This window comes from Clinocottus analis, unplaced genomic scaffold (genome assembly GCF_023055335.1).
Source record: "Clinocottus analis isolate CAN_PGR_092001 unplaced genomic scaffold, fCliAna1.0.p SCAF_4, whole genome shotgun sequence".
In the NCBI taxonomy this organism is placed as follows: Eukaryota; Metazoa; Chordata; class Actinopteri; order Perciformes; family Cottidae; genus Clinocottus; species Clinocottus analis.
Genome location: NW_027176153.1, coordinates 10,727,620 through 10,741,448, shown reverse-complemented (window position 1 = coordinate 10,741,448; position 13,829 = coordinate 10,727,620). Strand labels below are relative to the sequence as shown.

The following is a 13,829-nucleotide window of genomic DNA, read 5'->3' as shown; positions in this document are numbered from 1 at the left end:
AGTGTGCAGGCTTTTATTTTCTCCTCATTAAAAGTGAAACGAGTGATATGTGCTGTGGGAAAGTGCATGTTGCAGCAGTGCACCTGATTCCTGCTGCCTCGCCCTGGGGAGCAGCAGCAGGCCTTGAGTCAGTGGTGCTGGGTTCAAACCACACATCTCTTCCTCCCGCCGGACTTTTCAGTCCGATTTGCCTTGCAAGCTCCTTTGATATACAAAGACATCAGATTACAGACTATTTTATTTTATTCTGCCTGTCTCTCCAACACTAACTCTTCCTCATTCCCTCTCTCCATCTCCATCTGCGTTCCTCCTGTTGATCCATCCTTTATGTCAGCTGCATGTCTTCATTTCCTTTCGCAGCTGCCTTTGCTTTGCTTTTATCTTTCCAACAAATCATGCCCTCTATCCTACATCACAGACACACACACACACACACACACACACACACACACACACACACACACACACACACACACACACACAGATACTATTTATTTATTTAGTCTCCTATGGGGATCCAAACATATTCGTGTATCCCATGTTTCCAATATGTTATATGTCTGCCCTTTTTCTTCTTCTCAATTCCTCTTTGACATTATGATGAATTGAAAGAAAGCATTCGTGTGTCACATAAAAAAGAGAATCTTACCAGAAAAAAAAAAGCCTACTGTGCCAGTGGAACACTGATCAACTAGAAATCAATGTATTTTTTCCAACGTAAATCAGATAGCAGTCTTGCATCCTTGATTTGTCATTCTTCTCTCTGCACCAGCTGAGATGTTTTCTGTTGTGCATGGCTCAACTGATATTAATCAGATGAAATAAACCGGTGTTGGTGAGGGAAATTACATTGAAAGGTAACGACAGACAGGAAGTCACAAAATGCAATTTTAGAGATTGATTTTTGAAGACCTACAGCAGCTTTGTGGGCTTATGCAACCAGTCATTCCTATACTCAAACATGAACTATAGTATCTACTTTGCCTGCCATATGCTGGTCCTTCGTGTGTTTTACCATTTATTATCATTTCAGTGGACTTGTGAATAAGAACTACAAAGTATAACGTATTATAGTTTATATTCTTCTACCACAGGTTTCAGCTGGAGGTTCATGTGACAGACATCTTTACAGCAGTAAGGTCTCGAGGGACTGCGAGGCCTCGCCCCTCGCGTCCCGTCTCCATGGCAACACTAACGAACATGGCGGATTAACTTTTGCAGTGAGATAAAAATAAAAAATAAAAAAAAGTAGTTTGAGAAGATACCTTGCCAGGAGCTGGAAACCCCGGACGAGCGAGGTAACGGCTTGAAGTTCGTTTAATTAAGTTGTGAACTATAAATGTCAGACAGCCTAAATTCTGCATTACTTGTGAATTAACGTTGCTCGCTGCCGAGCTGTCTAGCTTCCCAAGATTAAGCTAGCCGCCAAATTCCATTCAGAAATGCGGTCATTGAATGTCGTCTGACTCTGTGGCAATGTCACACACCCCAAACATACGACTCAACGTCTGCTGAAAACCCACCGGGAGTCGGTCTTTAATTCGGCCGACACTAATCCACTAAAATAACATTTTAAAAGGATATTTTATTAAGTTTTTTACCAAGACCAGTTGCCGCTGTGACAAGCAAAAGGCGCAAACGTCGAAATTATTCTAAAACGTTTATGTCCTGAGCGGGTTTTGTCTGCTAATATGCGCACGTGTTATTCATGAATCAGGCAAAATGAACGTCGAAGACAGCGAAAGTCCATTCGATGTGACGTCAGACAGATATGCGCTGCAGAGTGTCCACCTCCTCAGCGATGAGGAGGACAGTGATGGTGAGTGACGGCCCCCGTTGCTGCCTTGTTGCAAAATGCAGCTTGTAGCCTTAACTTTTAAGATCTCTTCAATTCACAATCATGCATATAACTGTCTGTTTTACCATAAAGAGACTTAAAATATACATTTATTTCAGAAGGTGCTCTGGGCCCTCAGGAGGCCTTTAAAGAAGAAGAGCCAGCCCTTTCTCCTGATTTCAAGTGGTTGGAGGAGTTGTATGAGTGAGTGCTTCTTGCTTTTCTGGGGATCATATCATAACAATACCTCATGTAGCAATCATATTACTTTCCTCTCAGTATGTCTAACGTCAAGTCAATGTGACTCTGTATTGTTCTCTGTATGCTGATAGTAAATAGATAGATAGATAGATAGATAGATAGATAGATAGATAGATAGATAGATAGATAGATAGATAGATAGATATGTACTTTATTAATCCCTATGGGGAAATTTTTTTGTCGAAGTAGCGTGTCACATTTACAGACATCAACATCAATGGAATAAACTAAACACACAACATAAGTAATAAAAGAAAATAAAAGAAGAGGAGGGATGGCAGATATATACAAAATAAGAAATAGAAAATATGTATATATATATATATATATATATATATATATATATATATATATATATATATATATATATATATATATATACCTATGGTCCACATACATATACACATATACACACACACGCACACATACACACGCACACACACACATATATATATACATATATATATATATATATATATATATATATATATATTTATATATATATATATATATATATATATATATATATATATATATATATATATATATATATATAGCAAAGTTCATTGTGAGGATGAACACATCTAGTAATGACAGTGGTCTAATGTTATGCATGTACATTATGCAATTAATGCAGATTTCGCATTAAACATGCAACCTTTCCTGAATGTAGTTTTCCATCTGCCCGTAGCGATGACCACAGCGATGTTGACGGTGACCTTGCGGTTGCGACCGTGAATGGTAAGAAGAGGCGTAATGCCGAGACAGCACGGATGTTCAAGCTGAGACGAAACCTGGACCAGCTGGACTGCTTTCACCAACAGAAGGAGCGTGACGTGCTGAAAGCCAGGTCCGGACCTGGCAATGAGCAGACCTCTATAGAGCCACAGCAGCGCTATGAAAAAGCAAACCATACACAATCTTTTCAGTTTCTGTGTTTTTTTTAATTTCATAATTGTTTCCCAGGTCATTCCCCTCTTGCCCTCTTCACTCCGAGCCAATCATTTCAATACCAATTGATTCAGCTATTTGCAGGAAATCATTTCCGCTGCAGAGAGAACATTTTATATAATGTCCTATCACTTTTTCTTCACATTTTTTGTCTGCACTGCAAGCCATTAGGCGCCCGATGAACTGTGGTGTGGTCCCTGACAAAAAATGTCCTGTCATTTTTCTGTAGCAGAACACATCAAAGGTCAGAGTCGAGCTGTAGAGCTGTGCTCTGATCAAACGCAAGTTTAATGGAACCTAAACACAACACAACCCTTGCTGTACTATGTGCCGTGATTTGATTTTTTCCCCGCTCACAGATTGTTCTTTTGCACGCCATTAAGCATAATAAAAAAAACATTGGGCAATTCAAAGCGGTTGGTGTGTGTGTGTATGTGTGTGTGTGAGTGTGTGTGTGTGTGTGTGTGTGTCTCCACTCTCATCTTTTCAATAACTTCATTGGATTACCCTGTTAGCCCACAGAATTGCCATCCTTTTATTGCAATGTCCACAAAGAAATCCATGAGCTTGATGCTCTGTGTACATTGCACTTTAACAGCCTTGAAAATGGCATTTCTGATTGGCTTTTTTTCTGGGATGTTTTCTATATCAACTGCTCTGTGTTATTTCACATTTCTTTTTTTTTCTTTTCTGCCAGAGAAGAGCTTAATGCCTGTCGTCAGAACATTGAAAGCTTGGTGGAGCAGAGGGATGGCCTGGAGGAGGAGATCGAGCAACAGAGAGCAGTGGACAACAAGTGAGTTGTTCTTTACATTCGTATAAGATGTTTCCTCTTCGTCCAACCCCTTTATGTATTCTGCTCTTTTTTTAAATTTCAATCTGCAGTGTGGCAGTGTTTCGTTTGCGAGCCCAACATAAGCACATGTGTCACAAGCTGCAGAGTGAGGAGGAACTGGAGGGCCACATCAACACTGGGCTGAAGCAACAGGAGTGAGTCAAGATCAAGATCAAGATATTTTTATTGTCATATGCACAGTTAACAGACAGATACTTCGTACAATGAAAATATAACTTTGCTCGGTCCTCCTTCTACATCGAATTACAATAACTTAAACTTAAGATCAAATCAAAATAAAAAATGTCAATGTCAAGAAAGGATGTAAATGCTATTAGTGTAAAAAATATATAAAAGTAGGGATAGAAATGTGAAAACAATATTGCACAATCAGTTTCACAGTGAGAGTATAAAGTGCACTACGCGTTGTTGCAGATATTGCAAACATTACAAGTATGGTAGTGACATGAAGTCGTTAGCAGTTCGGTGATGTGTGTGTCTGTGTGTGTGAGTGTGTGTGTGGAGGGCAGGGGGGACACTCCGAGTGGACACAGGCATTGCGTGGGACCACTGATTTAACACTGTGGGGAGCAAACACAGAGGCCTTAAAAAAGCGTTTAGGCTTCTGATAAACCTTCAGACCCGTGGATCTATTTCTCGAAACAGACTTCCCGGATCATATTTCAGCATCTCAGCGGTACCTACAACAAACCGCCCACGCCAATGCAGCCCCTTGTGTTTCTTTCTAAAACGGTGCTCTCTTTAGTCAGAAAGCCTGTTCATTTGACATTTTGTGCAGCTGCGTCACAGTGATTTATAAACGCTTCAAACCACTATCTTCTAGCTTGTTGTGCAAGAAAAGCTGCCTCGTTCTGTTTTAAGGAACTGCTTGTTGTTCAAGGAAAACAATATCCTCCAATACTCAGAATGCTATAGGCTTTTCTAATTATCACCGGTTAAGTGTTTGCCTCATGGACCACTTGATTCAGTTGACTGATCTGTTCACATAAAAAAAACTACAAAATCAAAGCCGCATTGTGCTTCAAAAGCCTAATATAGCTAGAGCTTCTTGGCGACTGGGAGATAATATAATCCTCCAGTCAGCATTTTTAACTGCCATGTCCTATCTACACCCATCTCATTCTCCATCATCGCTCCTCAGACTGCTGCTGATTGAGGTGGAGGTGGAGCTCGGCAGGTTCTCCTTCCTGCGACAGGAGGTGCAGGAAGAGGAGCGGGTCTTCCAGGCCATCAAGAGCCAGAAGGCAGCGGTTAGGCTTCAGCGGGAGAGGAAGACCAGCCAGAACCTGCGTCTCAAGATGCAGCATCTCAGGGAGTAGGGCAAACAATCACCTTTTACATGCACCCTGTGTTTTTATGTGTGTGTGTGTGTGTGTGCGTGTGCGTGTGCGTGTGCGTGCGTGTGACAACTACTGCTCTGTTGAGCATACACAATTATTCTCTCATTAATCTCTCAGTACATTAACGTATTAAGGAGAAGATGTAACATTGGATTTCAGCAAATACCACTTATATGCACATGGTAAATGATTATGAATTCAAAATAAAGTGCCTTAAGTATACACAATGCATCACTCCCCCTATGGAGGTATAGAGGTAATATTTGTCCTGTGACATTGTGCTAAAGCATTTTCTTATTGATTATTTTATGCAACGGCTGAACAGTGACATCAACCTTGAACATCTGTGTGATGACTGATATGTTCTATAAGTGTTTGGGATTGTGTTGTGATAGTACACAGGAAGCCGTGCTGAAGGAAGAGGAGGTTGAATATCGGAAGAAGATTGAAGACGGCCGGGCGAACCGCAAGATAGCTGCAAAGTACTTGAAAGAGACCATTAAAAGGTAATCAGCTTTTAAGCCAATAAACAGGGATTGGACTGAAATAGGAATATGGGGTTTCTTAGACGACTCTTTGGAGAGTTGACACAGCCTATTGATCATTTGCTCACGCTAGCAGACATATATAAAAAGTGGGCCAGACAGGATACATGAAGTCGCTAAAATCCGTACAGAACAGTTTGAGTGAAAATTTTCCTTTCCAACAATACAATGATCACTGGTAGTGTTCCCTGAGTAGCCCGGTCCTGATGTGAAGTTTATTGAGCGTCATTTTGGTAAAAAAAACAAAAACTTTTAAAAGCATATCAATGAGCCACGCTGCAGCAATAGGTCACATGTTCCTTCCTTACCAAGACCATAAGCACTAGTTTATTATGAGACAAGCTTACACAGACGTCTAAAGACAAATGCATACATCTTGTGTATCACGATGTACTCCTGTTTGAATAGTGTTTCCTACACGCAACAATACCCGCTGTTTTAGGAAATTATTTGACTTTTAAAAAACCAATGAGTGAAGCGATAGATTTTTTTGGACTCGATTTTTAAGATTTACATTTTCGTCGGGAACAATGGGCTTGGGGCTGAGTGCCACGAGTCAGATAATCAAGCAGAGAATGGTAAATAAAGCCCTGCCTCTACCATGACAACGTGCCACCAAGCAAAATATAAATATAATTTGTCTATTAAATTATTAAATACTCTACTTTTGATTAACATAAATTTCCTGCTTCGAAGAGTAAAAGAAGCTATCAGCCAATTGGACGCCTGAATACTTCACCTGCTTGCCATTCCTCATCCAATTGATTTCCCTATGAAAGTCATTATTCTATGTAAAAATCCTTGTTGTCATAGAAAGATATGTATCCGGTTAAATTGATATATTTTCTATAAATACGTACATGTAATTGGAACAGTGTTTCCTAACAGTATACGTTATTTCTGGGTAATGCTCATTTCTCATGCCATGATAATGAACCGCAGTGTTGCATGCCGATCCCAAATAGTAACAGCCGATTAGTTTTTATCACCTGCACTTGAGCATTCACGTGCTTTTTGTATTGTCCCTGTTTTATTCAGGATGCACCAGCAAGAGGCGGAGCAGGAGAACAGGGAGCTGCTGGAGAAGAGGATTCAGGCTGTCAAGTCACTGAAAACTAACATAGCGGCCACCAAAGTGAGCGAAACCTTTCAAAACTGATACCGCAGTTGTGTTAGTAGTATTGAGAAACACAAGCTCGAGCACTGTGTAATATAGACTTTTTCTATAGCCACCATATCTATAGTTCAATACATTTAAAGACTAAATCCAAAGGGCAGAAGTGAACAAGATTAAAGTACAAACTATATTTTGTGTATTTAGCTTTAAAGACATTGTAAAGTTACAACTTTGCTTAATTGTATTTGTACAAACATGTCAACTTGAGCACACTTATAACTCTACAAACTGAATGTCTTTTTCGAATGTTTGTCTAACAAATTATTAATACAGTCAAGGGTTGTGATTCATTTTAAGCAAAGCATAGAGGAGACAAAATATGTGTTTTTCCCAGGACACCAACTGGGCTCTGTAACTTTGTGTGAATACCAGTGTTTTAATGGGAGAGACGTCAGTGTTAGTGTGGAGTGTGACTTATTGAAGTTGGAATAATGTCTCCAATCATGTGTATCTTACATTGGAAATGACTCACTCTACATTCAAACAAGACTGCCATTTGGTCAACTACATTGAGAAGCCTAAGGAACTCATCATGCATTTTTACTGTGCCATTAGGATTTGGATTTCTGACCAAACTCTCCTCTCAGCAAGAAGAGATGTGAAGCAGAAACCACATTTCCATTTCATTGTCATTACTACACCCCCTCATGGATCCCAGAAAGCACTAAATTTAGCTCGGGGCTGTTTATGCGTGCTGTTTTTTATGTATCATAATATTCCAATATGGCCATCATCATGCTGAGTGCTGTAATTCACAATTCACCATTCAACAGGTACATTTCATAGTACATTTCACAGGTACAGCTGTGAGACACCTGTCTTAGTTCACATGACGCGATGGGGTCAAATAAAGCTTCACTAATCTGATTTCTTTAGGAGAGCTTACGGGTCCAACAAAACAGAGCCAAAGCAAATGCCCAGAAGAAAGAGCAGCAACGGAGACAACTGAGAGAATCCCTTGAGGCCCAAGGAATCAACAGCATCAAGCATATGTACCAACAGAAACAACTAGAGCAGATAAAACGAAAACAAGCGTACGTCCTCTCTTTTCCTCTCCTCTCCTCTCCCACATGCATGTCCTCCACTCCCACTCAATGCAGCAGTGTGTGGGTGTTTTTTCTCGCAGTGCGCTGAGGAATACATGACCACATTTTCGGTAAAATGCAGACGTTGTTGATTTGCCTTTCTCAGGGAATTCGAGGGGAGGCAGAAGTCAAAGAGAGTGGAGATTGTGGCCAAAATCCTTCAGGAGGAACAGCTGGTAAAAAGCAGAAACAGGCACCAGGCGCTGCTGCCCAAACCCTCAACCGCTGACAAGTTCCCATCTCTGGGGAGAGTGACAGAGAAGCTCCTGCGCAACCTGGATCCCAGCCCCCCGTCAGAAGAGAGCGCCACAGTCGTGAGTGTTTTGAAGCATCCCAGATGGCATTTGTGTAATGGCTGTTAACAGAGGTTGAGTGAATTGAAACAATAGTGTGTGTCTGTGTGTGCATTTGTTCAGCAGTTGACACAGTTCAGTGACCTCAGCAGCTCGTCGTCAGACCCCTCTGATGTTGGGGACCTGGAGGAAAGCGTGGAACAGGAAGGGGACCACCAGAGCCTTGCTGACAGCCTGGCTGAGCCTGAGTTCTCTGGGCTGTGGGACCAGAACTACAAGGTGCACTAAAACCAGCAACTGCCACCCAAAAGCAAATCCTTGCAAGCTGTTGCATTCAAACACTGATAAATCATGTCCCATGCATAGTAGCCACAAATATATTTTATTTCCTATTTTCAGACCGCTGAATTCCCCGCCGACAAACTGAAGCAGTTTGTGTGAAAATAATTGTACTAAAAAGACAATTTTTAATCAATTGGGAATAGTTACGTTGCAGGTTCGATGTAAATAACAAAGCTGATTAATCTGAGTTATTGTTTACTGATTTAATCGGATTTGCTAGAAATTGGGGTGTAGGGTGCATGCTTGTTAGTGGGTCCCAATAAAGACAGTTTGCGGCTGGAAAGTCAGTAAGGGATGGCGTTCTCGTTCCTGCACTATAGACTCAGGTAGATTAAGGGTGCTTGTTTTTAAGGGGGCACTTCCACATCCTCCCCGTGACCCTCACACCACCATCGGGGTTTGACATGCAGCTTGCTCGCTTGACCGGAAGATTTAAATTGCGGATGTGAGTAATTAGTGCTGGAACCCCAAAAAGTAATTTCATGATTCATTAATTCATCAATCAACAGAAAATTATTCAACAACAATTTTTGTAACAAAGTCATGATTAGGCTAAACAGCTTCTCAAATTCATTCATTTTTTCAATTTTTTTTTTTTACTGTTTTACGTTTTAGCTAAATTTATATACATTTGGGTTTCAGAGTAAACAAGAAACTTGAAGATGTCACCCTGGAAACTCAGACATTGCATTGTTCACTATTTTCTTTTTATTATTACTTACTATTGATTAATGTAAAAAAAGAAACATGAAAAATATTAAAATAATATTATTTGCAGTTCAAGTGTTATATAATCAAAGACTGCTTGAGAGCCCGTTGACAATCATTCTTAAAGACGGTGCAACATTATCTGTGGTGCATTCTCTCCAGTGGTATCTGTGCGTGTCTCCAGCAGCTGGCCCCTCACAGCATTATTAACTGCACTGTGTGCACCACAAATATTTGTCTTCAGAACCCGGGATGCACAGAGGAAGCCGGTTCTCACAATTCAGAAACTTTTACAAACTCTTACTTACCTCCCCTTGCAAAATGATCCGTGGCTACATTTATGAAATCCATTAAAACCCTTCATTAATAGGATAACGATGATACTACGACTGATAATGAAGGTGATAAAATAACAATGATGATCATCAGCATTTTTATCATCGCCATAAATATGTGGTCACGTCCAAACCCGATTAAAGGGCCTCTCTAGAATCAGGTGAACAAGACTGGCCAATTTGTTTTATTTGTTGCAAAAAAAAGTATCACAATGATATCTGGGGCCAAAGTCGGACTAACACATTAGCAAACAGTAGACTATTAGAGCGCCTGGAGGCAACTAGAACTGACTTTCTAACAGTTTGAGAACACTACAGATTTAAAAGTGCAAAGCTGGTATTGTTATATAATTTATTATTAGTCGTTGTTAGAGTGTTTCTCTGGCTTGCTGCGGTAGAGGAAAGTCGGCTGTCTCGCTCATCCAGTCTATCCACACACACTCAAAACGCAGTACGTTAAGTCATCGCTTCTCATCGCACTGGAGCCTCGGAGGCCTCCGAGCTCGCAGCAGCTCGCAGCAGCTCGCAGCTCTGAGTCAGTGGCGAGTCAAATGGAAGCGTTTTCCCTCCTCCCAGCGGATCAGACTCATTCCCTCATCAAAGGCTTCTTCTCAACACAGTAATGGATGGCGTGTGTGATAGTTGAGCACAGCAATGTAACAAAGCTAATGAGATGATTGATGAGTAGGGGCAATGATGAAATGTCAGTTCACATCAAAAGCTTTACAATGCAGGAAGAACAGAGCAGGGATTAAAAGACCAGGAGAAGTCAAGTGGTGCTCTTAAAAAACACTTTCACATGTTGAACACTAAACGCACAGCGTAGCTCTTTTTCTTCATCTTAAATAACTTAAATGTTACAATATCTGACAACTTCTCATATATTCTGCATGATGATGAGGGAGCATTTGTATGGAGAATAGAAATAGGTGATGTAGAGAATCAGGTTCTCTAACTAGGTTCTATCTTTAAGGGTAATATCAACTATTATATATATTGACCCAGTACTGACAATAAGATAATGTATACGGGATAAGGGATGTACAAGGGATATCTAATAATAGTTTTGAACAATGGGAAATTGACAAAGTGTCCAATCGACTCAGCTAAAGATAAAGCGACAAGTCCATACGCAGATGATGAATCTGTCTCTTTTAATATTGCAGCAGACTAAGCCCATAGGAAGTACATTGTTTTAATCTTATTTTCTTATTTAAGGGTTTAATAATCCTACATTACATATTTTTCACACTTTATGACATGTGGTGCACACGTACAGCTCCACTCAATCTTAACGGAAACATTACATACAGGTCTTATTCACACGTAGCATTTAGAGTAGGAGGGATCATAAATCTGAAAACATTTGTGATGATAGAAGGTTAGATTTAGTTTGAAGGCCATCAGGCATACTCTGAAAATACATTAAAGAGGCATTTTTATGTCAGTTTTGTTATATTGAGCTGTGACAATTAAAAGTCTTAGTGTGGGATTATGTGTAAAGACTCAACCAGCTGTTGCTCCCCTTTGTGGTTACAGAAGCTCCTAAATGTGAAAGCGCCATTGGTGTTAACAGAAGTGAACCAGAAAGCACCGGCAACGACCAGTGGAAAGCTGAACGTTCCTGCTAGAAAGGTTCATGGAAAGGAGTTGAAACTGCCTCCATTCATCAGTAAACCAGAGGTCATCGTCTTCAAGGTACCTCACCACTCTGCAGAATGCACATCCTGAAGATACTTTGTCATAGAAATCCATGTCTTCAAAGAATAATAATGAACTTGTGCAATATGTGCATTTTTCCTGTTTAAAACTATCTGGCTGGGTTGCACTAACAAGGATTAACTCTTAAACTAGGTTTAAACCAGGTTTGTCTTTTAATCCAGTTGCACCAAACTTTAAACCTAGTTTAACCTTAGTTTACAATTAATCCTGGTTAAATCTAACCCTTTGGTAATCTCGGTTTAATTCTCATTTAAATCAAGATTAAAATCAAATCTGTTGCACCAGTTATTTTAAACCAAGACTAAACCAGGATTAGCAGTTATATTTAAACCACCCCTGGAGGAGGTTTATCTCCATTTTATTGACCACATGGCTGCATATCTTCGCTGGATGGAGTTAGAGGAAGGAGTTCCTCGCAGGAAAATAAGAGATAAGTTAAACCCAATTGAATTCTATGACAACAGCGAGTTTTCACAGCGTATAGATTCACAAAGGAGTCTGTCATAAACCTCAATGTGAAGGTTGGACCAGCAATCAAGCATGGAAGTGAGAGGAACGTTGCTGTGCCAACACTTTTCCAGCTGCTAGTAGCTTTGTGATTTTATGCTACAGGGTTAGTTTAGAAAAAAGATTACATTTATTTAGGGTTATTTAGTTCCGTATTTGTTAAATGTACATTGTGAATTTGTTTACATTTCGTCGGAATCCATCATGGCAGACATTGAACATAAACTAATCCTGTTTTAACCCTAGTTTAAAGTAGTTTAACTAATCCAGGGTTAAAGTTAAGATGTGCAACACATCTCTGATTAAATATAAACCAGCTTAAACCTAGATTTACTAACCCTGGCTTAACTCTAAACCAGGATTAATTTAATCCTTGTTGGTGCAACCCAGCCTGTATGTCTAAAAAACAGCCGATTTATTTTCTGTAATCTGTTGTTGAGGAATTTACAGTGACATTACAGTGAATCTTCATTTTTAGGACTTTGAACTTGGGATGATGTATAAGAAGAGAATCGTCCTGACTAACACCAGCTACATCACCAATTACTGCAAGCTCCTCAGGGTTTCCACCAAACTGAATCATTTCCTCTCTGTCAAGTAAGATTTTACATTGTAAACACGACGGTAGTGGCCACGGTACGGAGGTCTGGTAAACTCTTTTCAACTCTGGACTCTGACAACGCTCTGACGTACTCCCCAGGACCTGGAAACGAGAAAAAATTAAAGGGGACTTTCAATTCCTTGACTGCTACCTAAAAAATGTCAAGAGGACGCCAGTCTGCAAAATCAAATAGAGTCATCTAATTCACCATCCAAATTCCATGAAAGTCTGGATGATAGAAGGTGACATGTGACTTGGACCTCACTGTACTGAACGCACTGGGATTACATTTATCTTTATTTTCTCGGTGAATACCACAGAAAGGTGCCAAAATTGTTGAACTGTCCCTTTTGTAATATGTCAATACAGCATCCTTACAGAGCGTCCCATCACTCCCATCACTCAAATTAACAGCCTAGACTTTGAAAGAAGCCACTGTGAAGCCTCTGTGGGGTGCAAACAAACACACACAGCATTACACCAAGCAACTCACCAAAAACCTAAAATGAATCCCATCTATTGATATATTTATCTAACAAAGATAAAACACAACTTAGCACAGTTGTTCAGCATATTGGAACGACACCAGAGCTCGAGGTGTGTACAACAGCAAATGTTGAAGCTCCTGTGAAGCCACTGTGTGTGTTTGGTCACTTCAATCATCACATGGAAACATTTGCTGATGTATCACCACGTAGGAATTCAATACAAGCACTTCTTGTCATTTTAAAAGACGACGGAGTGGACGTGAAAGCAAAGCCTGTCCTCCCACGTATTGATGCCAGCTTGTACCACCACGATCACAGCTCCTCTTATGAGACTCAGCTCAGTGAGTCAGTCCCCTCTCTCTTTCTCTCTCTAACTGTGTCTCTCTCTCTCTCGCGCGCTCTCTTTGCCAGCAGCCCACAGACCGAGCAGAGATGCATTGTTCTCCAGGTCACTCGCTGTGTATCACTTTCCCATCAGCTCCCCCGTGACTCGATGTGGTTTCTTCGTCTCTTCTCTTTCTGCCTGACTGAGTGAAGAGTCTCCCGGGCAACAGCAGGGTCAGCTGGAAACTACTAGTGCCGCTCATGAGCCTTCGTGCTGGGACACTTGTCCGAACTTATCGCCATCTAGTCCTCTGATCTTAACTCACATGCAGCAAAAAAAAATAATTTCCAAAACAAAAAAACATGGGTGAATGCACGCAGAGTGTACATGATATCCACTCCATTTCCTCCGTCATGTCAAAGCCTAGATGGTTTCCTGCTGTTGGACATGGTCATC

The 13,829-nt window shown here is 40.5% G+C and overlaps 1 protein-coding gene across 3 annotated transcripts in view; it reads left to right on the top strand.

Annotated features, from left to right (window-relative positions):
• Positions 1 to 1,181: 1,181 nt before the first annotated feature.
• cfap74 (cilia and flagella associated protein 74) overlaps positions 1,182 to 13,829 on the top strand; it is a 46,302-nt gene continuing 33,654 nt past the window's right edge. Inside the window, exons 1-14 of one of the 3 annotated variants that reach the window (XM_068598395.1) lie at positions 1,182 to 1,298; positions 1,718 to 1,819; positions 1,960 to 2,041; positions 2,790 to 2,948; positions 3,747 to 3,845; positions 3,935 to 4,039; positions 5,047 to 5,220; positions 5,641 to 5,751; positions 6,829 to 6,925; positions 7,844 to 8,001; positions 8,159 to 8,366; positions 8,469 to 8,624; positions 11,270 to 11,428; positions 12,438 to 12,556. In XM_068598395.1, the coding sequence (XP_068454496.1) occupies positions 1,723 to 1,819; positions 1,960 to 2,041; positions 2,790 to 2,948; positions 3,747 to 3,845; positions 3,935 to 4,039; positions 5,047 to 5,220; positions 5,641 to 5,751; positions 6,829 to 6,925; positions 7,844 to 8,001; positions 8,159 to 8,366; positions 8,469 to 8,624; positions 11,270 to 11,428; positions 12,438 to 12,556 (1,724 nt within the window). In that variant the 5' untranslated portion in view covers positions 1,182 to 1,298; positions 1,718 to 1,722. Of the gene's footprint in view, positions 1,299 to 1,717; positions 1,820 to 1,956; positions 2,042 to 2,789; positions 2,949 to 3,746; positions 3,846 to 3,934; positions 4,040 to 5,046; positions 5,221 to 5,640; positions 5,752 to 6,828; positions 6,926 to 7,843; positions 8,002 to 8,158; positions 8,367 to 8,468; positions 8,625 to 11,269; positions 11,429 to 12,437; positions 12,557 to 13,829 lie in introns of all 3 variants that reach the window. The other 2 variants (XM_068598394.1, XM_068598393.1) reach the window with 2 other exon arrangements.